The sequence below is a fragment of the Strix uralensis genome, chromosome 1 (assembly GCF_047716275.1).
Source record: "Strix uralensis isolate ZFMK-TIS-50842 chromosome 1, bStrUra1, whole genome shotgun sequence".
Taxonomy (NCBI): Eukaryota; Metazoa; Chordata; class Aves; order Strigiformes; family Strigidae; genus Strix; species Strix uralensis.
This window is the reverse complement of record NC_133972.1, coordinates 133,449,607-133,473,575: the sequence shown is the minus strand read 5'-3', so window position 1 is coordinate 133,473,575 and position 23,969 is coordinate 133,449,607. Positions and strand designations below refer to the sequence as shown.

Here is a 23,969-nt window from a genome sequence, read left to right as displayed (position 1 = left end):
TGTGCTATTCAGTGGCAAAGTGTAGTTCCTTTTAGCAAATTTGCACAGATGCTCATGTGCAGGTTTTTTTTAGGTGGTACACAAATAATGCACATGCACTTTTCTTCATATACCATTCCTCTTTCACTCCTTTCCTCAAACCATTTGCTTTTATATGAGCAGAGGAAGAGACTGGGCAGCTAAATCCAGATGGATCAGAACTGATCCTCCAAAGGGGTCTAAACTGTCTGTACTGGTAAAGCTTTGTTTCTTCAGATTTTAATTAGAAGATGTGTAGGGGAATGTCTATAACTTTAATAATTTTATTCCCAATCAGATTCTCTTCAAATTACCTGGAAAGTGTACCACCAAGTGCAGTAGAAATTGATTTGAACAGTAGTTCTGGCATAGTTCTGGGAAAGAGTGCGAATCCTGCTGTCTGCAGGTGATTCGTGCGCTTGAACTGGTGGTCAGGCTATAATGAAACTCGTTTCATTTGAATTTACTCATTATATGCATGTTATAGCCATTAGCAGTAAAACTTAGAAAAGGTGAAAAGATGACCAGAAGAACTATAAATGAGATTATAGCAATTATATGAAAGCAAAATATAAAGCACTTTGAGGGAAAAAATTAAATAATCTGAAACACTTATAATTAATTTTATACATGTGACTAAGGCAGACGGTGTCAACATTTGGATTATCAAAGATGGCAACTAAAATTCCATTTTTGCATGCAAAATCCACAATCTTTGTATCACAGAAGCTGTAACAATGGATGGACTGAATTAAATTGGCTTTTTTTATAGTACTTTTCTAATTTTGTTACAGGTCAATGGTGGAGAGAAGAGACCTGCTTCAGATATGGGAAAGAAACCCAAAACTCCCAAAAAGAAGAAGAAGAAGGACCCAAATGAGCCACAGAAGCCTGTGTCTGCCTATGCATTATTCTTTCGAGACACTCAAGCAGCCATAAAGGGCCAAAACCCCAATGCTACTTTTGGTGAAGTCTCTAAAATTGTAGCTTCCATGTGGGACGGCTTAGGAGAAGAACAAAAACAGGTACAAAATGTGCTGGATGTCAGAGTCTTTGTTTCAGGAAAGCTGTTATCAGGGTCATCTAAGCACTGTAGTCAGCTCCTTTTGTTTGCCAGGATGAAACTTGAATATGTGCCATCTCAGGAATATGATTTAAAAAGACTGAGATAAGGAGAGTATAGTTTCATTTTTTCTGTATGAAACCACAAAAGAGTTTTTTTTAGTTTTGGAGTGTGATATAAGCTTTAGGATTGTTTTATGCAAAAATTGGTGGGCCTAAGATTTGATGGTGGCATTGCCCTGTCTATGACAATGTGGTATAAGAGGACCTTGCTGCCAAAAATTATATCTGTGCAGTGGGACCTGACATATATCCAAGGTCCCAGGTGCAGCTGTTTCCCTGCCCCATGATGCCAGAAGGGGTTCTGGGCTCACAGCTTCTCCCAACCCACCTGGCTTTTATGAAAGGAAGTACAGACCCAGAGAGATCTAGTGGACCCTGGCAAATCGAGTGTTCCGGGTATCCTCCAGCATACATGTGGGCTGTGGAAATCACATCCCATAGTTACTTACATCTTCTGTGGAAAGGTCTTGGTTGTGCAGTGAGGTCAGCAGAGCTCTATCTGAACCTTTGCAAAAATCCTTCTGAGTCAGTGAGATGCTATGTAAAAGTGGGCAACTCTGGAAGCTCATCACATTCATGTGGTGACAGTTGGCAAATACCGTTCATCCTCACTGTAGCATACCATTGCTTTTCTTTTGTTATTGGTTGCATTTTTACTAACTGCCAACAGAATGGATTGGGCAGATAGAGAAATGGGAACTTCAAGAAAGAAACAGATATGGAGGGAAAGGATATGCTGAGTGGGAGTTATATTGACTGCAGGAGACCTGGGTGGGGGTTGATATCAGCACAGAAAGAGGAAAAGTACTGGGACAAAACTGCATCTCATTCATTCACACAGAGCGTATTATTCTTACACAATTATAATTAATAAGGCCAAGAATTAAAAGGAAAATATTGCTATGATTTTTTGGTAGGTAAAATCATTTGGACTTGAAAAAAAAAGTTTTCTTTGCTAATAACTGGATGGTATAGGTACATCTAGATCCCTGTTAAAGATGACAGTGTAATAAGTATCAAGATTTGGCACTCACTGACTAACTGAAAAAAAAAAGTTTATTCTGTCTAGTATCCACTGTTGAATAAGGTCAGCATTTGGAAGATTTAGCTGAAGGAAAGGTAACTTTCTGAACACAGGGGTCAGAGAATTCACTTGGCCTGGCACATTAGGGTTATTTTGTTGTGTTGTCTCTTCCTTCTGCCTTTTTTAATATGTCCAGCAAAGGCCAAGGCTACATACTTGATCTGACAGGTTGTTTAGATCTTCCCAGTACAGCAGTTCTCTCAGTCGTGGTTTAACCCCAGCCAGCAGCTAAGCACCATGCAGCCACTAGCTCACTTCTCCCTCCTCCCAGTGGGATGGGGAGGAGAATTGGAAAAAAAAAAAATTAAAACTCATGGGTTGAGATAAGAATGGTTTAATAATGAAAATAAAATAAAATATAATAATAATAATTGTAACAAAAAATAAGATAATAAAGAGAGAACACGAGAAAGACAAGTGATGCACAATGCAGTTGCTCACCACCCACTGACCTATACCCGAGCAGTGATTCTCCCCCGGCCCCCAACTCCCCCCAGTTTATATACTGAGCATGACGTTCTGCGGTATGGAATATCCCTTTGGCTAGTTCAGGTCAGCTGTCCTGGCCAGGATCCTTCCCAGCTTCTTGCACACCTGCTTGCTGGCAGAGCATGGGAAACTGAAAAATCCTGAAGTTAGGATAAGTGCTACTTAGTAACAACTAAAACATCAGTGTGTTATCAACATTATTCTCAGACTAAGTCCAAAACACAGCACTGTACTGGCTACTAGGAAGAAAAATAACTCTATCCCAGCCAAAACCAGGACACTCTTATAGTTGAACATTAGTTTTTAGGACCAGGATGATGAGTGTTCACTTTTGACTCAGAAAAAATACTGACTATGCTTTTAGTTAGGTTCACAAGCAAGAGGTTTTGATGGCATCGTTCTTTGTCCTGCGTACCTGCCCAGAATCACTCCCCATGTTGAAATCTGCACACCCAAACACATACTTCAGGAGTCCTCTAAGTATTTAGATCTGTATCTTGGACCATCTTCTGTGCCTGTGGGATTGTGCATCCAAATTTTCCTGAAATGGTGAAAGGCAGAGACCTGGACTTCTCAAGAGTTTATTAATCTAGTTAATCTTACATCTCTCTAGTGATGACACCAAGCAAGATGTTATGCTTTGTTTTCTTTACCATTTTTCATAAAGACCCTTAATTTGTGGCTGTGGCAGTGGTGCAGTTTTTCCTTCCATAATATTTGCTCTGCTTACAAAGCAGAAAACTTGGCTTCAGGAATAATAGTCCAAGACCATATAATGCAGATAAACCTAAAAAAACTATAAAATGCACATTTCCTTTGAACTTGTCATGTTAGTAGTACCAGCAGAATATTGAATTCTTTCCATAGAATTCTGTTTAAGAAAAGTTCATAAAACCCTAAAATTTCTAGTTTTAACTTGGATTTCCTATTCGTGGTTGAAAACAATAATTGAGTAAGTCCTACACTGGAACAGCAGAACAAAATTTATTTTCCTTATCTCTGTTGTCCTTAATTTAAGTTGGAACACAGCAGAATGTTATGGAATCCACATCCATGAAAAAATGGCTGCAACTAGATTTTTAAGCCAATTATCCCAAGAGTTTGGGTTACCATATCTTTGTTGCTCTTTGACTCATTTTGCCTATTCATTATCATCTATTAAGCACATTGTTAAAACTCCAGGCCCAGGCCCTTTCTAATCTAGCACTGTACAAAAAGAATAAAAGATAGTCCATATTTTAAAAAATCAGCAATCCTATTTTCTAGAATAAATCTAACTTCATTCTTTATTCCATTAGGGATCTAATAGTACAAAGTAACGATTACAAGACATCTTAACTGACTAGATAGTCTGTATTTTAAAGGCCTAATTTTTCAGATCCAGAGCATTGGTAACTGTTATGAAGCCTATGTCTCTAGTAGGAAAATTGGACTCTAAAAATACAGATGATTAATGTAGCATTTGGAATTTGGCATTGAAGAAGCTTCAGAAATTCAAAAATAGTTAAATAAAGAAACAATAACATCATTAAAGGAATACTTTATTGATGAATTATACTTGCTGAAAAGGATTCAATTATCATAAAGCTTCTGGCTTTTATGTTTTGGAAGCTAATGCTTATTCTGGAATTTAAATAGAATTATGTTTCCACATTATGTTTCCTGAATTGGAACTCCTTTTACTATTTAAATAGTAAACATAAATGAATCAGAAAGTAGAACATAATGCAGCTATTGAGAAAGAAGAATAACCTCATGTTTTCATGCCAAAATGAAATCTTCTTTGTTCCTACGACCTAAGCCAGCTTTTTCTGAAATGCATAGAATTCTTCTTGTTTATTCCTGAAGATTGACCACAGAATAAATAAAGGTATTGAAACTCAGTACAGTAACGACCTACGGGCAGTATATGTATGTCCAAGACTTTGCAAAAAAATTTTGATAACCTGACGTATAAGACTGTAGCTTGAAAGGATTTGTGCAAGAACCACATATGTTTTTCAAACTGTGAAGAAACTAGGAAAATGTTATTTGAGAAAACGGGATTTGAAAGACAAAAAAGGAAACATTATGAACTAGATGATGGTGGATGCCTTACTGAAATTAGGATGGAGTTATACTTAAAATGTATCACACTCTGATGCTCTTACTGTGAGAATATTGCAATTTATTAGATTAAAGCAGATACCAGTGTATTTCTACTCTCATTCTACCATATGAAGACATTTGCATTTTGGGGTCATATGCTATAACTGCTCCCATTAATTTCTGAGCGTACAGGCGATTTGAAAACAACACTGGTCTGTGTCTGTGTTTTGTTTGTCCAAGCCTATCTACACAGAGGAGTCTAGAAATTAAAAGGACTTTAGTGGTCGTGGTGGACTTTGTAAAGGTTTCTTCTCAAATGCTGAATTGGGTGCAATAATTACATATGATCAGAAGTAGGGACAGTGCATTTTCCTTCATTTTTCACTGTAAATGTTTTCTAAAACTGTTCAGATTAATAAACCTATGAATGGAAAGCAGCTGTAACAGTAGTGTATTGGGTTACATTCTCCCCAGTGCTGTAGCCATAGCACAGGTATATTTTCAGTGGCTTTGCTATTTCCTCTCTTACGATCACAAACACTGTTTTCTCCTTAGTCAGTATTATACTTCTGTGCATCCCATTTTTATAGCTTATTTATGTACATCTTTGCCCTTTGCACACATTTTTACTGCAAAGGGGAGAAAAGCAGCCCCCAGGGAAGAAGGTTCAGCATGCTAAATGGTCGAGTCTCTGGCTTCCAGACAGAACACTGGTTCAAACTGGGTAAAAAGGCTACTTAGGTCATTTTCTGTCCTTAGATGAAAAAGGAAAGTCAGTTTAAATCAGTACCAGATGTCTGTGTACTAAATGAACCTTAAGTTTCTAATTGAAGTCCTAGTAAAGCTGTAATAGATGTGGCAAATTACAAACAAAATGTTCTTGTTTACATTAGTGTAACTTTAAAACTTCAGCCAAAGACCTTAATAAATGTGCTATTATTCTAAAAATGGAATTGAATGTCTATTCAACATTCAACAAAATTAATCTCTGGTGTAACTTCAGTGATTTAACTGGAATTCTGCAGGAATGGATTTGGCCTCCTATGAACAGCTTAGTGTGCATACATGTGTATGTGTGTGTATGTGTGTCTGTGTGTTTACTTAAATGTTGCACTGGCCTTACAGGTGGAAGAAGGACGGATTCACCTAGGGGACCCAAAACTTAGTGATCAGAAGAAGCAGGTGAAGCAACTGCTTGAGTGCTGTAACATATGCCTTCTTTCAGGCTGTATAATTCATACACAGTAATATTAGCTGCAACAGTTCAGCTCAATAGCAACACCTCATTATTTTGTCCCTCAGTATTTATTCCTGTGTTTGACGCCTCATGAAATTACTGTTAATGTGTTTATATAAGGGCAGATCTGACACAAGTGGGAAGAATTTAATTTCCCACTCATTCTTTCCTGCTGATGTGTCCTCTTCCCCTGGTAGAAGTGGCAAGTGTAAATAGTTAATTTGCTTCAATTATGAGCCTGTCCTGCTAAATTAGAAGCAGCAGGAGTATGAAGAGCCAGAATTATACTTATGAGGCAGCTGACAAATCCTCGGAGCTCACAAAATCAAATCATTTACTCCTCATTGGTGCTCAAAGACCCACTAGATAAAAGCTGCAGTTTATTCTTTAACATCTGATAGAACCTGGATTGTATGTTACCAATACTTCAGTAAACTGAAGTCCTGGTGCATTAGTGTCAACGTTTGTGATGCTGTTACCATTTCCGCTATAACCCACAAGCGTTCAAGGGTTTCTATTTTGGTCTCTAAAATAACCAAGACTTATTTAGGCACGAAAAACAACAAAGCATGTTTTACAAGTTTCTCTTTCAATCACAGGGAAGTTTTACATATAGCAGCACATTATCCAGTGCCGGGATGAATCAGGTAGATCAGGAGGGGATTTACAAGTAATACTGGCCAAGACTTCATGTCTCCAAAGCTTCTCTTGTGACATAAGACACCACAAGTCAGATCAGCTTGGATCTGAGATCAGTGTTTCAAGAGGCCTTGGCTCTGCCTGGTCTCTGGGGATGCCTAATCCAGCTCCTCCTCCCTTCCGGGGTGCAGTGCCATGTCACTGTCCTGTCGCTTGACATGACAAATGAGCTCATCCCATGGGTGGGAGAGCCATCCCATTCCCATTGCATGGTCATGCATGTGGGGTGCCCAGTGTCAGGACACCAGACAGTTCAGGGGACTGAAGTGTAGGGCTCTAACAGCTCTAGAGGATACACAGACCATCAGGTCAAGTTAGTCAGTAGCATTATGAAAACATAAATTTACAGTTTGTTCACTCTTATAGATGGTCATATACTCACGCAGCTGTTTGTTTATCTACCTCTTGTTCCCCTTTTAAAAAGGATCTTTTTTTTTCATTATTATCTCTGTTCTAATGAAGGAATGTCCAAGGAATAATTTTAACACACTTGTAAGAAGATGAGAATGTACCTTCAGTTTAGTAGATAAACAACCATGCAAGGTTTAAATTTAGCTTTGTTTTATTTTTGTAAATGAGAACAGGAAGCGAAGGCACATCTGCGTGTGCACACTGCCAAAGTGAATTACAAGCAAAATGGATTCAGGAATAGGCACAACAGACAGCAGCTTACACCTCCCCTTCCAGCTACCTGCACCAGCAAAGTTGCTTTTACCAGTGTTGCACCTTAGGCTTGTTTGAGAGATCCACTGTTTTTCTTGACAAATTTCTGTACTGAAATTGCATCTCTACCCTTTGAAGATCTAGATGAGTGCATCAAGAGTTTAAAACAACTGATCCTCACCCTGATGTCTGCTCCTTCTGCCTTCCTCTGCAAGCAGCTGGGCTTAATGAGCTGGAACACAAATGGGCCAAGAATAGGCATGCATACACGCAGATAAAAACTCATGTCTATGTATATATACGTACATATATATAAATTTATATCTTCATGTTGTTCTATTGCCCTGGCTTCCACAGAGCCAGATCTTGAACCCCTTAACTTCCACTGATTTCAGAAGGGGGCAGTGTCAGGCCCCCTGTTTGCAATGCATTTTTGCTGCAGGACTTCTGACAGCTGGCCCCTTCCTCTCCCACCCACAGCTGGGCTGAGCAGGACTTCGCTGTGCACTCAGGGTGGGAAACCTTCCCCTCTGCTGCAAAAAAAAAAAATAAAAATTAATGTAGGTCACCATAGGAGCTGCTGCATCTTACTCTATATCAGGTAATACAGGCTGTTGTCTGCTGGCCTCCTGCCCAGCCCTCCTGGGAGCTTGGTCTTCCTGCAGCCTCCCAGGAGCACTGAAGTCATGGGGAACATCAGACACCCTCCCTGCCCAGGGTGAATTTCTAATATCCGTTTCCTCTATATAACAGACATAGCTTCTAGATAAATACCATGAGTGGCTGCTGAGTTATGAACGTTGACTATAACTGCTCTTCACCTTCTTGTTGTACTTGGAAGGAGCTGGGCCAAAAGGACCCTGGATTTCAAGTACTGCCACAGCATGCATAAGTAATAGCCTTAATTTTCTACTCATTCTTCTTCCCCACTCTTTATCCATACATTGGAGTTCGATAGGAACATGGCTTTAAATCATTTACATACAAAACTGGATTTAGGCCCAGTTATTATTCAGGCTCACATCCTTATTTTAAAGAAAAAGAATACCAGTGAGTGCGAATAATCACCACATAAATCATATGTTTAATGTTGTTTGGTTTGTACCCAACTTTGATCCAACATGCTTCTGATAAAATGTACAGTCCCGCTCCTGTAAGCTGTAAGCATCAAGCCTATAAGGTCAAATTTAGGCTTGGCACAAATGGCTGCAATTTCCAGTGATCTCCATCGAGTCTCACTATTTGTGCTAGAGCTGAATTTGGCCTGTGATCTTTCCCCTGTATGCCAGAAAGACTGAATTCTTTCCCCTAAGCCTCTAATATGTCATCAGTGTCTTTTTCATGCTCTACAGTCAAAGAGACTGCTGAGCCATATAGCTAGCCTTGGGCCTTTTACTGTATGTACCTAGATTAAAAATCAAATGGTAACATATTTCAGTATCCATTAAACAATTCTGAGGATTTTTTTTTTTTCTGACTGCTGTGGGAGTATATTTCTCCATATTTTAGACAAGTGTGTGCAGCTCTAGGTGCCTTTGCTGCAAAATCAGAGATTAAAACTAGAGATATGGCTCCCACTTGGTAAAAAATACAAGTTTTCTCTATGAGCCTAGGTATGTAGGGCCAGGAACGACAATCTGAATGTGGAATTTAATTCTGGATTGCAGCCTACTGTATTTTATCAGATGCCATTCCTGTAACTGTAGCCTGTGAAAATGACACTCCCATGGGTAATAGCACTGTGGAGACCAAAAAGACAAAATCAGTCATGTTGCTTTTTGATTTGCTATTTTTGCATATACTATTTTGGGGGGTTTATGGAACATTTCCATCAAAACAAATGTGGGCACCTTTACATCATTTTAAAAAGACAAATATAACTTGCTTGCAAGTGTCAGCTCTAAGGAGACATCCACAAGACAAACTGAAAACTTCCCCTTCTTTGTCATCCTTGTACCAGCTATTTAGGCAAAGCCAAGGAAGTAGCATGGTTCTTCACAGTGTGCTTTGTCAGCTAGGAGACAGAAAGCTTTTTCAGACTACTATGAGGCACAAATGTTGAAAGTCTTTTTCTTCTAAGAGCATAATTCAGTTTAACTCACTGTCTCCAAGTCTCTAGTATCAAAGGGGACTGTAGTCAGTGGTGCCTTCTTCTGTTAGCACCTAATATTCAAAAATGAGAACATGTTTGCAGATGTTTGAGTGCCTGTTTTGGCTCTTGTGATGATGACTAGGGGAAGGAAGATCTGTTCCCCTAAGGGAACAAGTGTGCAAGCCACATGGGACAGGGTAGGAGTCCTTCTGCGTAGTGTTGTGATATGTTGATAATCCTCCACAAGCAAGTTGAGAGGAAGTTCATTGGGAAAAGATGACTAACCAGAACAAAAACTTGGCTCAAGGCATTACAAGTATATTTTGGTTATATATATATATATATATATCAGTGATGAGTTTCATATTATCCAACATGTAGAGCACAGGAGACACAAAGCCTGCCTCAAGAAATTTATGATCTAAGAAGACAAGAACTAATCAGCAGTTAAAATATATAAAGCAAAACATGACCAGAAGTTGGCATCATAAAACAGAAGTGTGGTTCTACTGTGGTTTTAATTTGGTAAATCTAGTATTTGTGAGTGCTTGGTAAATCTAGTATTTGTGAGTGCTTGTGGCTAACCATATAGCCCACAACCCCTCTATCTCCAAATGAAACTTTGGGGCAGTCAGTTTAAGGATGTGTATCACTATTAATAAAAAGAGTTTAGCCCTCAGTGTAGGCTCGTAGCCCCCATGTATGGTCAGCCCAGGGAACCTGAGCTAAAGGGTGCCATTGCGAAGTCATGGGGGCTGGTCCCAGACTGTTATGTTAACAGTGGGGGAGCCCAAGGCGTTTGTTTTCCCTGGTGGCCTAATTCAATCGCTATCTTATATACTGATATGCACAAGGTAGACTTTCATATTTACTCTTTTTGGAAAGTATCTTCTTCTATATTGCTGCATACTTTGCTGAATAGTGTAAGGGAACTTGAAGCTACCTTACTGGGTACACTTTGGAAATATAATTAAATAGTAAACTAAGAACCTGTGTATTATGCTGTGTAAATTTGCATTCGTGAAGCAGAGTAGGAAAATAATGCCAGCAGCTTCCATTTGTAGACAAATGAATGTAATCTTGGTGGTTTGGGGTTTGTATAACAAGCTAAAGAGAATAAGAATAAATTAAGCTGACCCACCCTGCATATACAGAAATTATGTTTTTTCTGCCAACATTCAATTTCCACAACTGGGACAATATAGAAAAAAAAATACTGTGTAAGGAAACAAATCTGCTTCTGAATCAGAATGGGCCTTTACTGCCTGAATGACAATCAGTTGACATTCAATTATCATGTTAATTGAATTAAAGCAAGCTAGAAATGACTTAATTCCATAAGTATATGCTCCTGTCAAGTTACTTATTTAATAATTGTTGCTTGCTTCAGAGAGGAGGGAAAAATGACCTTATAAAAGATTTCTGAGATGTTAAAATTAAATATTGCCACTATACACTATAGAGAAGCAACAGAACAGAAGCCTGCTTCTTGTTACAGGAAAAATGTTAAATGTATTATTGGAAATTATGTGTTTCATAATTTGGCACTGTCTTAAGCATGAAACTCAAAAGAGCTTCAGCCATTTTCTAGAGCACCCTTGAATGATGACATAAGTCTTTTTCCTCCCCAAAAGCGCTGCAAGGATGCAACTCTGTTATACTTACTACAACACAAAACTATTTAAGCCAGAGGGCTAAAAATTCTCACAGCTGAAAGGAGAAGCAGGTTGGGAGGGGCAGCTGACTTGCTCATACCTGTTTGAGGTGCTGCTGCAAATGCAGAGGATGCTCCCCACTTGCCCTGTCTTCATAAGGCACCAGTACAAGTCCAGTCTAGCACAAAGTCAGTGAACTGGTACCTGCTGCCAGGGCCACATTCATTTCTCTTCAGAGAAAATTGATAACCAGACCTTGTTTTTACTCATGAAAATTAACAACTCCCCTGACAGGCAGAACTTAGCCTAATTTTTAGCGTAAGCCAGGACCAATCAGAATTTCCAAAAGTAGCATGAGGATCATCAACCCATTTCTATGCTGACCTAAACAGTGGGCATCTCCAAAGGACAGCGCATATTGACAGTGAGAGCTCAAGCTGTTGTCCTTAGAGGACATCCCAATGCTCTTACAGGGATGCAGTGGGGTGAGCTGACCACCTCCAGACAAGCCAGCCTGTGGGGACCATTTTGGCCAGTGCAAAACATCAAAGCAAGCTGGGGTCATCAAACACCTTTCCCCATCCAGTAAGAACTATATTTTTACTATAATTACCTTCTATTACATGGTGAATGTTTATATTACCGTTGAAGACATGGTGCTCATGTGGCTATTAATGGCTCACCAGAAGACCAAGAAAAGAGGGCAAGACAATGTGTACACTGAACATGGTAGATGTATAGTTAGGAAATAATTAAATAACAGCTGTATGATGATGTTCCTATGAAGTAGTGATGTTTTAGATGGAGATTTACAGAATTGCTGTTAGCTTCCTATTACTGAGTTAACCTTGTGCAATATGATTATTTGAGGGAAAAGTCAGGTCCCAGAGGACTCTTTCAATATGCTGTGACTGTAAGAGCACAGCAGGAGTATATATTTTTTATATTTGTGTAATGCAAAATAAAACCCAATGTGGAAGCAGTAGATACACGATCTTTTGAAGGTCATTATTCTGTGTAAAATTCTTTGTTTAGCTCTGTTTTTTAAACTGGCTATCAGAATGATGCAGAGGCATTGCAATATACAAAGTGGTATAACATAGTCTTTGTTCTGTAGGTCAAGCTAAATTCATTTTAGCAGCTAGGAATGGATTGTTGACTAATTTTTTATTCATCTTCAAAACAAACAGTACATTTCCCTAATAATCACAAGTGATTACAACTTAAAAAGTAAATTGCTACCATTTATTTTGCAAAACAATAGGAGATCAGCCAACACTATATATTTATCTTAATCTGGGGAAATTACAAGGGTGCACAGATACAGTTGCACAGCTAAAACCAATCTTTTTTCCTCTCTGTCTTTATATTTACAGTTTTAGAAGCCTAAGACTTCTCCGTTTCCATTATGATCTTTTGGTTCCCTGGGAAGCAAAATCTTTAATCCTTTTAGGCAGCCTCTGAGTTTTGCCAGCCCATATCTGAGGTTTGTTCTGTCTCTGAAAGCAAAGCCTCAGTGAAACAAAAAAATGTTTCATGAGCACATTCTTTATAAAAATGGTGTTGTACTGGATCCTTCCAGCCTGACACTATCACTCTTACGTTTGCAACTGTATTGTCCTCTGTGTGTGCACTCTGTGCTGCCAGGTCCTCTCTATTACAGGACAGCTAGGGCATTGGAAGACCGAAAGAGATCACTTTAAAATTTCATAAAGTTTATCCTTCCAGGGAGGATGGGGGTGGGGGGGGGTGGGGGGGGGGGGGGGTGGGTGTGGGGGTGTGTCTGTGGGGGTGTGTGTGTGTGTTTTTCAGCTGTGGTATTCAGAACACCCCAAAATTGTCATAAATAGCTTTGCATATCTTTTACCTTTGAATCAATAGCCCAGTTAACTAGACAGTGTGGAGGGGTCTTTACTCTCTTCATGGAGGCTTTCTGCAGGTCCCAGGGTTGTGCACTTGGCTGCAGAATTGGACAGCAGAGACTCAAAGCTGCAGTTCCATTTTGTGCAGTATTTTGAATCCCAAATGCCCATGAACACATGAATTACCTCTGGCATGTGACTTAAAAATTGTGAAATATAACCTTTTATCTGTCTACCTTACTTTTAAACCTTGCATTTAGATGGTTTTTAAGCTTTTCCCTGCAGCAAGAAGTCTAGAAGGCAATCCTGCTTACTTACCTGAAGCCAAGATGCTTGCATGACTCCTAAATCCACCCTTTCAGAAAAAAACCCAAACATGAAGTAGTGAGAAAATCATGATAATACTTGCAAAGAGAAATGCTGACTTGTTCCCGAATCTGTCACTGACATGACTAACAGCAAGTCATTAGCTAGGCTCCATGGGTCAGAAACTGGTTCTCCTGAGAACTTTCAATCCTAAATATCTATATATGCTTTTCTAAAATCATGTTACTGTAGTGATATGAGGTCCTGCCTAACCCTGCAGATAATCTTTGATCTTGAAATTTGGGCAAAATTGAAGTGATTCTCCAAGCTCTTTAATCTATTATGAGATTGTGCACATGCCACATTTAAAATAATTTGGTGAGTTGAGAGAAATGTACAGAAATAGATCCATGCTCCTGAGAAGTTAATTAGACCGATATGGGATCAAGACTGAAATAATGACTAACATTTATTATCCTTAGCAGCTCCATGAAGCTTCTTTGACTGCCCCCAACAGTTTATCCAGGGAGGAGAGAAACCTCTTGGCTGATCTGCGTGGTGCCGTCATCTCCTTGTTCATTTAGTTCAGATGTCTTTCTGCACATTCTCATCTTCCCCAGAGGGTTTTAACACATCTCACAAGTGGAAGCCAGTGGAGAGGCCCACGCCTGCCTTCCCCTGTCCCTAAAGGTCCCATTTGCAAGTACTCCCTGCGCTTCACTTTGAACAATTAAACCTGAGATGCTATGAGGGATATTGTTTTTTCAGTACTGCTGGGTAGTTAAAGGGTGTTTCACAGTTAGAACAATATTTTCTTTAAAATATTTGATGTTTATTATTTCACTCTTTAAGCAATATGAGGAGGAAAGGCTGTTTACTTAGAAAGACTTTATGAAGATGCATGAGACACACCGGTGATATATAAAAACAAAACCAGATTAATTTACCAATGTGACACTCTTTGTTTTTAGGTATACAAAAAGAAAACTGAAGCTGCCAAGAAGGAATATCTGAAGCAGTTAGCTGCCTACAGAGCAAGCCTTGTATCCAAGGTAACACATAATGTATATACATACACATATATATAGTGACATATTGCAAACGATTTTCAGCATTTATATGGCGCTGAGCACCATAGTATTTAGTGCAAATAACCTTGTTTCTTATCACCTTAAACTTAGGTTTAAGGTGCAAATGCTCAATAAACACAGTCATCTCTCCATGAAAAGATATCCTTTCCCTTCTGGCCATAGAGACAGCACTTTTCCAGGCTGGGAGTGTCGTTGCAGTTCAACAGGGGAAGGAGATAACAGTAAAAAGACCTCAATATAACAAATATGCCATGCCAGGCAGTCACTGTTCTACCTAAAGGGAAAAAAACATAATACACAAAATGCCTAGTTTTGGTTTTGAGTTTTTTTAAGTACTGTTTTTTACCTTGCAGTCACAGTACAGAAAAAGTCAAACTCAGCTCACATAGCAGATTTTCATAAGAAAATGTGAATTCCCGTTTTACATTCAGGAAGCAATTTTTGTGAGCACAGTATAGGTCACCATAAGGCTCTTATACTGGAACACACCAGTGTATCCCCAGTACACAGCTAGTAACAATTTTCTAAATTGATTTGTACAAACATTCTTAGTGTCCATAATTTTGTAACAGACTCTTTAAAATTTGTAATAGACTTTAATATATGCAGAAGAATGTGAAATTACTGCACTGTGTCAGTGTGAAAAAACAATTAAGTGACTTCAGAATCATACCAGTTAGAATCACTTGTTTTGGATCTGTCAAAACAAATTTAGATATATTTTATTCTTACATAAATAAAATTAATTTTAGAGGTAAAGATGGCAGTATGAAGGACTAGCATATATGACATGAGTACCACTTTTTGTTAGTTTTAAATGTTTTTGAGGTGGTTGGTCCTGCACTATATTTCTCTGTATATTGTTTTAATTTGTACACAGTTTCAGGGGAAGGCTATATTTTTAACCATACAAGGACCTTTCATGCATCTTTCTACATTATATTAATATTTGGTCAGTGTTTGTTCTGAATTTAAAAGTTTGAAATATGGGTGTTGCCTCATTCATTTTTGGGTCTTGTGTCTTATGCATTTTAATTTTATAGCTACCATTGTAAATACTAATGCATTTAGCTAAAGTGATTTACAGGGTACCTTTAATTTCTGTGTTAGGACTGTTTGGTTCTAGAAATACTTATTGACTTCAGAAAGGGTACCACATACACACAAACAAATTTTTTTTGAAATAGCCTGCTTATTGGCAGAAGATAGGTCTAAAAAGCCCAAAAATTCCAGTATGTTTTGAAGAAATACAAGAAGCCAACTTTTCACTTGAATGTCATTATTCAGCACATCATGGACTCTTTACATAACACTCTATGTAGCTTAATTTTGAAATGGCACATATTAAAAAAAATGAGATTTTTATTTTCATTTTATTTTTGTGGAAAGAGAAAAAAATATTACATTTTCAGCAGTTTGTTTTTAGAAAAAAAATTAAAAGATTGTTGATCAGTTCAGTGTATGAGGCCATTTGTACATATATTTAAATTTGTTGTTAGCCAGAAAAGCACTGAAGCATTTTCTTAACTTTTAAGCAATTATTTAAATTCTGCCCATAATGTAATGTTTTACTCTAGTGTGGAAAGTATCAAAATATGAACTTAATGAAGCTGAGTACTAATTGCTTACTCTCATGAACACATTCAATGAATCCAAGAGAGCTGGCATGTAACTAAAGCAAGTCCATTTTGAAATAAGGATGTAAAATACCCAGATGTAATATTATGTCAGTATATTCTAAATTATCATTATTAAACATTTATATGGCACCAGAAGAGTTGTAGTTCTTTAGACAAGCATGTAAGCATAAAGAAATATATATAATACATTATTAAGACTATTTGGAGTCCATCTGATCTTTTATGTCCGTGTGTTATATTACCATCTATAAAAGCTACTTTTAGAGAATATTATTAAGATTCCAAGATTCCTCATTCTCAAAAGTTAAGACATGCCAAAAGTAACATACCTTTTCCAAAAATACATTAATAAAATATTAATGATTTGCTCACATGGTATGTTTTATACTTTATACCACACTCTGTGTGAGTCCCATTTCACACGCTTATAATCAGGTATTCACCCTGGGAGCTCCTGTGTTGTATTTGCTGCATGTTGTTTAACCTTGTTTCTTTACAGGATTTTCTGTTCTCCTCATCCCAGCAGTGTTTTAGTGTAAAGAAATTGTCATTAACAGTCTGGAGTGGGAAGTTTGTATTGTCCATATTTTAAAACACAGCTAAATCATTGAAAAGCAGGTTTACAACAGTTTTGGGTGTCCTGCTTGGGACATCTAGAACTTCATTTTTCAGAGTATTTGACCAATATTACACCCTTCATGTTCATAGCAGAGCTCCAGTGACTTCAGGGTCAGCTTACTGGCAGCTATGAGATGTTCAGTTGTGCTTCACATCACATCAGGACATATTCTTGCTATCCAAATGATAGGAATTACCCAATTATCAAACTTCCTTCCTTCTCCCTTCCCAGAGGACTCTGCCTGTGGAAAGAGGCAGGCACAAGCAGGCAAGGGTGCTGCTCAGGTCCCCTGTCTCTAGTTCAGCAGATGTCTCACACATCCCAAAGCAGCTGCTCTACCAGTTTCTTAACTTTTGAGCACTGATTCTGCCACTTTTTTCATGAAGTATTGCCAATTTTTAAACAACTAGTGAGTGTAGGGCTTATATGTAAGTGATGTGAGTGTTTGTGTATGTTTTCCTGCATTTATTTGCAAGTCTCCATTTTTCTGAAAAGCAAAGGAATGGACATATGCCATGTTATACCTGAGTGGACCAGACTTGGAGCTGAATTCACTTCACTCATCTTGGCCATTTGAGATGCTGGAATAGTCAGAATAGAAGACTGCAGAGAAATGGGTTAAATCTCCTTTTGCCAGGAGATTTCTTAGCCTCTGTTTGACAGCAGAATAATGAAATTGAGGAACATTAGTTTTCATCCCAAGCTCTGGGGTGGGAGTACAGCCCTTTGCCCTCTCCTCTCCCCTCCCTTTGTCCTCTCCTCCCCTCCCTTTCTCCTCCCTCTCCTCTCCTCTCCTCTCCTCTCCTCTCCTCTCCTCTCCTCTCCTCTCCTCTCCTCTCCTCTCCTCTCCTCTCCTCTCCTCTCCTCTCCTCTCCTCTCCTCTCCTCTCCTCTCCTCTCCTCTCCTCTCCTCTCCTCTCCTCTCCTCTCCTCTCCTCTCCTCTCCTCTCCTCTCCTCTCCTCTCCTCTCCTCTCCTCTCCTCTCCTCTCCTCTCCTCTCCTCTCCTCTCCTCTCCTCTCCTCTCCTCTCCTCCCCTCCCCTCCCCTCCCCTCCCCTCCCCTCCCCTCCCCTCCCCTCCCCTCCCCTCTCCTCTCCTCCCCTCTCCCTCTCCCTCTCCCTCTCCCTCTCCCTCTCCAACAGCAAACCTTAACTTCAGCCAGTCTTTTTCCTAGCCCTTCTCTTGTCCTCTCATTCCTCACTTCTCCTTCATACACTCATAGCCATGGGTGCATAGGGAGGGAAACTGGAGATGAACATGAGGGACAGACTGCCTGCTCTTTATCATAGAGAGCAACCCGTACTAGGAAAGCCCACGTGAAGGAATTGTCTCAGCTGCTTTCTCAGATGATACATGCTTATAAATTTGAGTGCCATTTCACGGGAAGATGAGATATTACTCTTTATTACAATCTATCATTGTCCTTTCCAGAGTTCAAGTCCCTCTTCCATTGTATCTTAAGGGAGGGCACCCAAATATTTTGGGAGGCATACTGTGCTTTCCTCTGGGTGCATTTTTGACAAAGCTGAGCAGTTCTGGTTGGAGTTTCATACACACACACACATAGAGAAGTCACTCACACACCTAGCATGTATAATTTCAGACTGTGTTCTTTGATGAAATCATAACTGAAAAGAGTGGAAATGTCACCAGCAACTTTGGCAATAGGATTGCCAGCCCATCTCTAGTACACTTTTAAATGCTTTAGTGATGTCTTTATAAAATAGAGCTACCACCCAGTAAATAAGCTAAACATATGATTGTGTAAATATTTCAGTTATGCATTAATCCCTATTTAATTTATCAGTTTATTTCCTGTATTTTCTCCTTTTTTATAATGATTGAAATTAATGGGGCCGTTGTTGAGTTTGCTCATGTGTGTAGGAATTGATATGTAAAGTAAAAATCACATTACAAAGCATTATATCTTCTGCTATGCAGATTGCCATATTGCTTATAGTACTGACTAAGCCTTTGCATTGTAAACAAGTGTCTTTATATTTGCCCTTAGTTGCAACTTTTAGTACTATTCAGGTCCAGAAATGCAGTCTCTGGTATCTGGTAATTTGTATACCATTACATAAAATGCTGTGAATTGCAATTTTACTTTTTCATAAAACAAGCACTTTTTCTAGCTTAACCAGCCTTTTTTCTGGCTGACATTAGAGTTTTTGCTGCATCTTTCAAATATATATATTTAATACAGATATATTTGTGTAAATATTAAATACTTTCATATATTATATATGTACATCTATGTATAGTTATATAACAGTATGCATATTATGTATTTAACATGCATAATATATGTGCATATAAGTGATACATATATGTATATTAACTATAGCAGTACATGTTTAAGTGAATAGTACAAAGAAGATTTCCCTGTTTTATTCTCTCTGGCTAAATGAATCTTTAATTCTGTCTGTGTAGTGACACAACTTAAAGTTTCATGCAGACATATTTTAGCAGCTATGGCTGAAGCTAAAGCCTCTCAGCAAGGAGAATATTATTCAAATTCAAAATACTCAAGCATATTTCAAAACTCTGACGTTGTAGCTAAGTCAAAGTGGTGTCCTCACTTGACACTGCAGCAAATGCACTGGACATTTTTCAGTTTTGTGGACAGCACAAATCCTTTGGACATGTAAAATTGCTTCTTGAAGTATATGGCAGGCATAGGTTTCCTAGCCCATCACCTTGCAATTACGTTTCATAAAAAAAACTAAAGGTCATATCTAGTAAGACTGGCATTGCCTTAATGCCATTAGCACAGCAATTTGTAACCAGAGAGTTTCTAGGCACCCAAAATATCTGTTACACTGCCTAAGTTGTAATAAAATTGAACAGCCTAAGGAATTTGAGTCTCTTAAGACTGCAGTGAGTATACATGAAAAAGTTTGAGCTACTTGTAAAAAGCAAAATGGAAACCATGATAAAAAAAAAACAATACCCAAAACTCAAACAGTAAACTTGGTATTAGTTTCCCATTTCATATATGTATGTGGTGAGAGCACTTGGCTAACATATAAAAAGGAAAAAAAATACATCAGCAGTCCAAGATTGTCCTTCTCCCCACTCCTAAGTAAATGCGGATGTGCAGATGTGCTCTCTCCATGATTTGTTTTCTGTAGCCCAGTGAATCCCAAATTCTTTTCTGCACAGTGGCCAAGCTTCAGATGCAGGGGAGCACCGTATCCTGGCTCACTCCTCCCTGAAATAAGTAGCTGCTGGCATTCAGGACATTTCTCTTGGAAATAAAATTCTGACTATTTCTTGACAGAGTAGATGGCTGAACTGCCCTGGTCAGTGCTTTCATCAGTTGACTATTGCATACAAGGAGAGCAGCATCCCTTCTGTTGCTGGCAGAAAGGCACCTGGTTTCTGCTTTTTGAGACAACAGATTCCTATATTATATCTAGCCCCAGTCCATGCAGATGTTTTGGAAATTCATAAAACAGTTTAGACTATTCTCAGTGAATGCATCAGAGAAAGAATAAATAAAATATATGGTTATGTTTGATGCATGATATTTTTTTCTTTTTTTTGTAGCTGTTAAAGTGCTACAAGGCATTTGGCAATATTTCCCTTAGAACAATAAAAAAAAAAAAAAAAAACCAGAATGATGACATGCACGTACAGCTTTTACTTTTTTCCATTAAACATTAGAATCACTAGCTGGGAAAACTATAATGTAAGGCTTTTACAGCAGGTACTTCATGCTTCTATGATACTTCAGTCTTTCATTCTTTCTGGAGTTAGTATGATGTAGTCAGAAATTTTCAAGGAATCCAATAAACTTATGTATGTGCAAGTATGTGATGTATCAGAGTATCTGGTAAGTGAACATTTCTATTTATAAAACAATTGTCTAATCTGATAATAACACAAATCCAACCATCTTCTTGTCTAACAAGGAAACCAACTATCTACTGCAGCTGAAAATGTAGAGCAAACTATGTTTAAGTTAATGCCATGAATACAATTTGAGGCTAAATCATGTGAAGCTTTGCATTCAGCAGTTGAAAAACTGAGAGATGCTCTCAAATAATTTCTGCCAAAAATGGCAGAAGTGTCTTGAGCTTGAGAGAAGCCAGATTTTGAGTTGGAGATGAACTGTGTTTGGTTTTGAAGTGAGTTAATAAAACTAGATTTCACTATTAGCCTAGTGCTTCCATTTGGGGAATTAAAACACTTGTATCAAATTAAAGTTGCATATCCTTTATCACATGTACCCAGGTTACATTCATAAAACATCCATTTTTACTTACATACCCTGAATGAATCCATGACAATCCCCTGTAGATGATTACAAAATGTATATTTAGATTTGAAGATGTTCTTCTGAGCCACCTTGGCTAATTATAGATGACAACCCATGGCTTACTTCTTTGTTCTGAAACATCAAGAATGTGTCAAAAAGCTCTCTGAACTCTCTAGAGTCCCAGATGTTGTTATTGCAATAGGTGACTGGAATTAACAAAATACGAAACATCATTTGCTTCTTGTGACTGTGAAACATCATTGCCTCTTGTGACTTAGGTAGGAAGGCAGCCGTACTGCAAATATGCATATGAGTTCTCTACCAGACTGGATAGAGTTAAGTCAAAGGAATCTCTAGAGAAGTTAAAGAGCTAAGCAGGAAAGAGAAAATGCTTCCAGAGAAGCGTCGTTGTCTCATAAACAGCTTCACAGGGGCATTTATAAAATGGCTAAACAAATGTAGGCTAGAAGAAGGGATTCTTCTCAAGGACAGGCTTGGGGTTGGAAGTGACCTAAAATGTCAAAAATGTTAAAAACGGACAGGATTATGTGAACACAGAAAAGCTGAGAGAAGGAATAAACAATTCAAGATGTTCCTTCCACCAAAGAGACGGCAAAGACAGCAGATGCAAACTTAAGCTTAGGTAAGCTTTGTAGGAGCTGCATAAATATTCAGCCAATTTCCTTCTATCTACCTCTTTAATGCCACAGCACTGAAGATAACTCATTTAAAGCTGAGTCAGGCCTGCCTAAGTTTGATCACAGCCTGCACAGCCTGGACCTTCCTGGTACCAGCTGACATAATCACTGCTGTTACCTGAACATAACCTTCATTCTGGTCATAGAGTCCAAAAATTGTTGCATTCCTCAGCATGGCTCACAGATGGACACCAGTCGCTAGATGTGTGCATGGCACCATCATGAAAAGGGACAGTATGGCAACTAGATAGGTTTCTGACACGTATTCATGCAAAACCTGAATTGAGTTAAACTCTTTCCTAGACTTTGAAATACTCACATAGTCCATGTACCTTGTCTATGTAGAGAGGATGCCAAACCTCTGTTTCTCCTTTAAAGAGAAGCATCTGTTTCTCATTTAAAATAAAACTATGTTACACCATTTTGGCTATGTAAAAAATCTTCTGAGGCTGGAATAGGTTATGTTTCACAACTAAAGCTGTTTGTATTGATAGAAAGTTTATGCTGGCCATATTGGCCATAAGGGTCGTGCCTTTGCCCTTGAGGAGATCTTTCAGCATGTATTTAAAGGACACATAGGCATCCAACAGTACCAAGAACATTTACTGAATGTTGCGAATGTCTGAATTATTTACTGAATATTTTACTATAAAGGAGAGCTTAATTGCTACTGTTAATAAAGAAGTATTTTGATAATGTCTGGTCTGTAAATGACTGAAATTATATTGCTACAGCTGAAAGGCTTTGATCATTAACTAATTTTGTGAAATCAATAGAATAAGAAAAAAAACCTTTTTCCTCTGTAAGTAGAACAACTATGGTTTCTTCGAGACAACACTGACTTTTTGATTTTATGTTGCAAACAGAATGAAATTATTGCAAAAGTATTTAGTTCCCATATATTATGGTATCATATGCTATAGTAGATAAGAATGCTGAATATAAAGCATGTGTACAGTATGTAAGTTGAAGCTGTTCATACACATGTGTGTATATATTTATCTCTATGGGCCTACTTGCTGGCAACATTTCTAACAATAACTGCATTAACATGTTAAAAAAGCAAAATGAAGGAAGTATAGGCACGAGTAGTTTCTAAGTATGCTTCTGAAGAAATACAGGTCAAAAGTACTGCTCATCAATTGGGAATGATTCTCAGCCTCTGTTAGCTGGGTCCTACCTGATTCTCATGAAGAATTAAATGGACATCCAGGCATTAATACTGAAGTAAGTGTTGGGCTCTGATCCAAATTCCATTTAAGTTAATAGGAGACTTTCCATTAAATTCAGTAGCCTAAGGATCAGGCCCTTAGAGTACTGCCTTGTTAAAATCGTCCTCTACTTTCAGTCACATGGATGTTGTTTATGTTCCAACAGAAGTGGGGTTAGAAGAGCCAACAGCATCCAGAAGGCAGTCACAAGTTAGAAAGAGAATCAAAACCCATGTGTAGGTTTCAACAGCTGTTTGGTTACCCAGATATACAGGTGGGGGTTTAAAGGGCAACTTTTCAAAGTGAACATAAAATTATATCCTAAAGGAAGCTGTGGAAATGCCAGAATGGCATCATTAGGCTGTTGCTGTTTTCTCTGACTGTGAGAGATGAGACACTCACACCACTAAATTGAGCAGGACGTCTGTACCAGAAATCATTTGTCAACTGTAGGAGTAGGTTGGATGTTTTGGGGTGAAGGAAATCCCAGTGTCACCTCCCTCTAAGGAACTAACACCCCTCTCCATGCCTGTATTCAGTCTGTGATAAGAAGGACCATTAGTCCCAGGGCAGTTCTCCTCAGAAAAGACTAGCACAACTGGATGATCAATGCTTAACCCCTTAACCTAATTTAATTCTTTAAATTGGCAATTCTGCATAAAGAGTTTTGGCACACAATAGGGGAGTAAAAGGTGGATGGGAAAGTTCGCTTTGTCTAGAGTTGGAAGGAAAGGCATGAGTTTGGTGAAAAATTTGTGCAAAATGATCAACTCTCAACACTTTCTCTGGAGAACATCACTCATCTGTATCATCACACATTTTCTTGTAGGTATGATACTAGTAGAATAATTTTGTGGACTGAGGGTCATGCACCAGTACTTTTAATTAATATAATCTTTATTATCATCAGAGTTAGAGTAGTGTTTATTTTGTTTCCTTCCTTTCCCTATTTCTCTTCTACTTTCATTCTCTTTCTGTTGGGATTTCAAAATGTTCTTCTCTCTTTTTCTTCGTGTTTCAGTAAAACAATAGATTCTTGTAAAAAAAAATAAAGGTGATTTTGTGTTGTGCCTAAAGGGCAGTCATACTTTTCTGTAGCATTCCATTACCTTGGCCTACCTACCTTGTCT

The 23,969-nt window shown here is 38.4% G+C and overlaps 1 protein-coding gene across 1 annotated transcript in view; it reads left to right on the top strand.

Moving 5' to 3' along the window:
• Nucleotides 1-23,969, top strand: part of TOX (thymocyte selection associated high mobility group box) — a 225,504-nt gene that overhangs the window by 183,789 nt on the left and 17,746 nt on the right. The window contains exons 5-6 of the mRNA XM_074881780.1: nucleotides 813-1,043; nucleotides 14,290-14,370. Of these exons, the coding sequence (XP_074737881.1) occupies nucleotides 813-1,043; nucleotides 14,290-14,370 (312 nt within the window). The remainder of the gene's footprint in view (nucleotides 1-812; nucleotides 1,044-14,289; nucleotides 14,371-23,969) is intronic.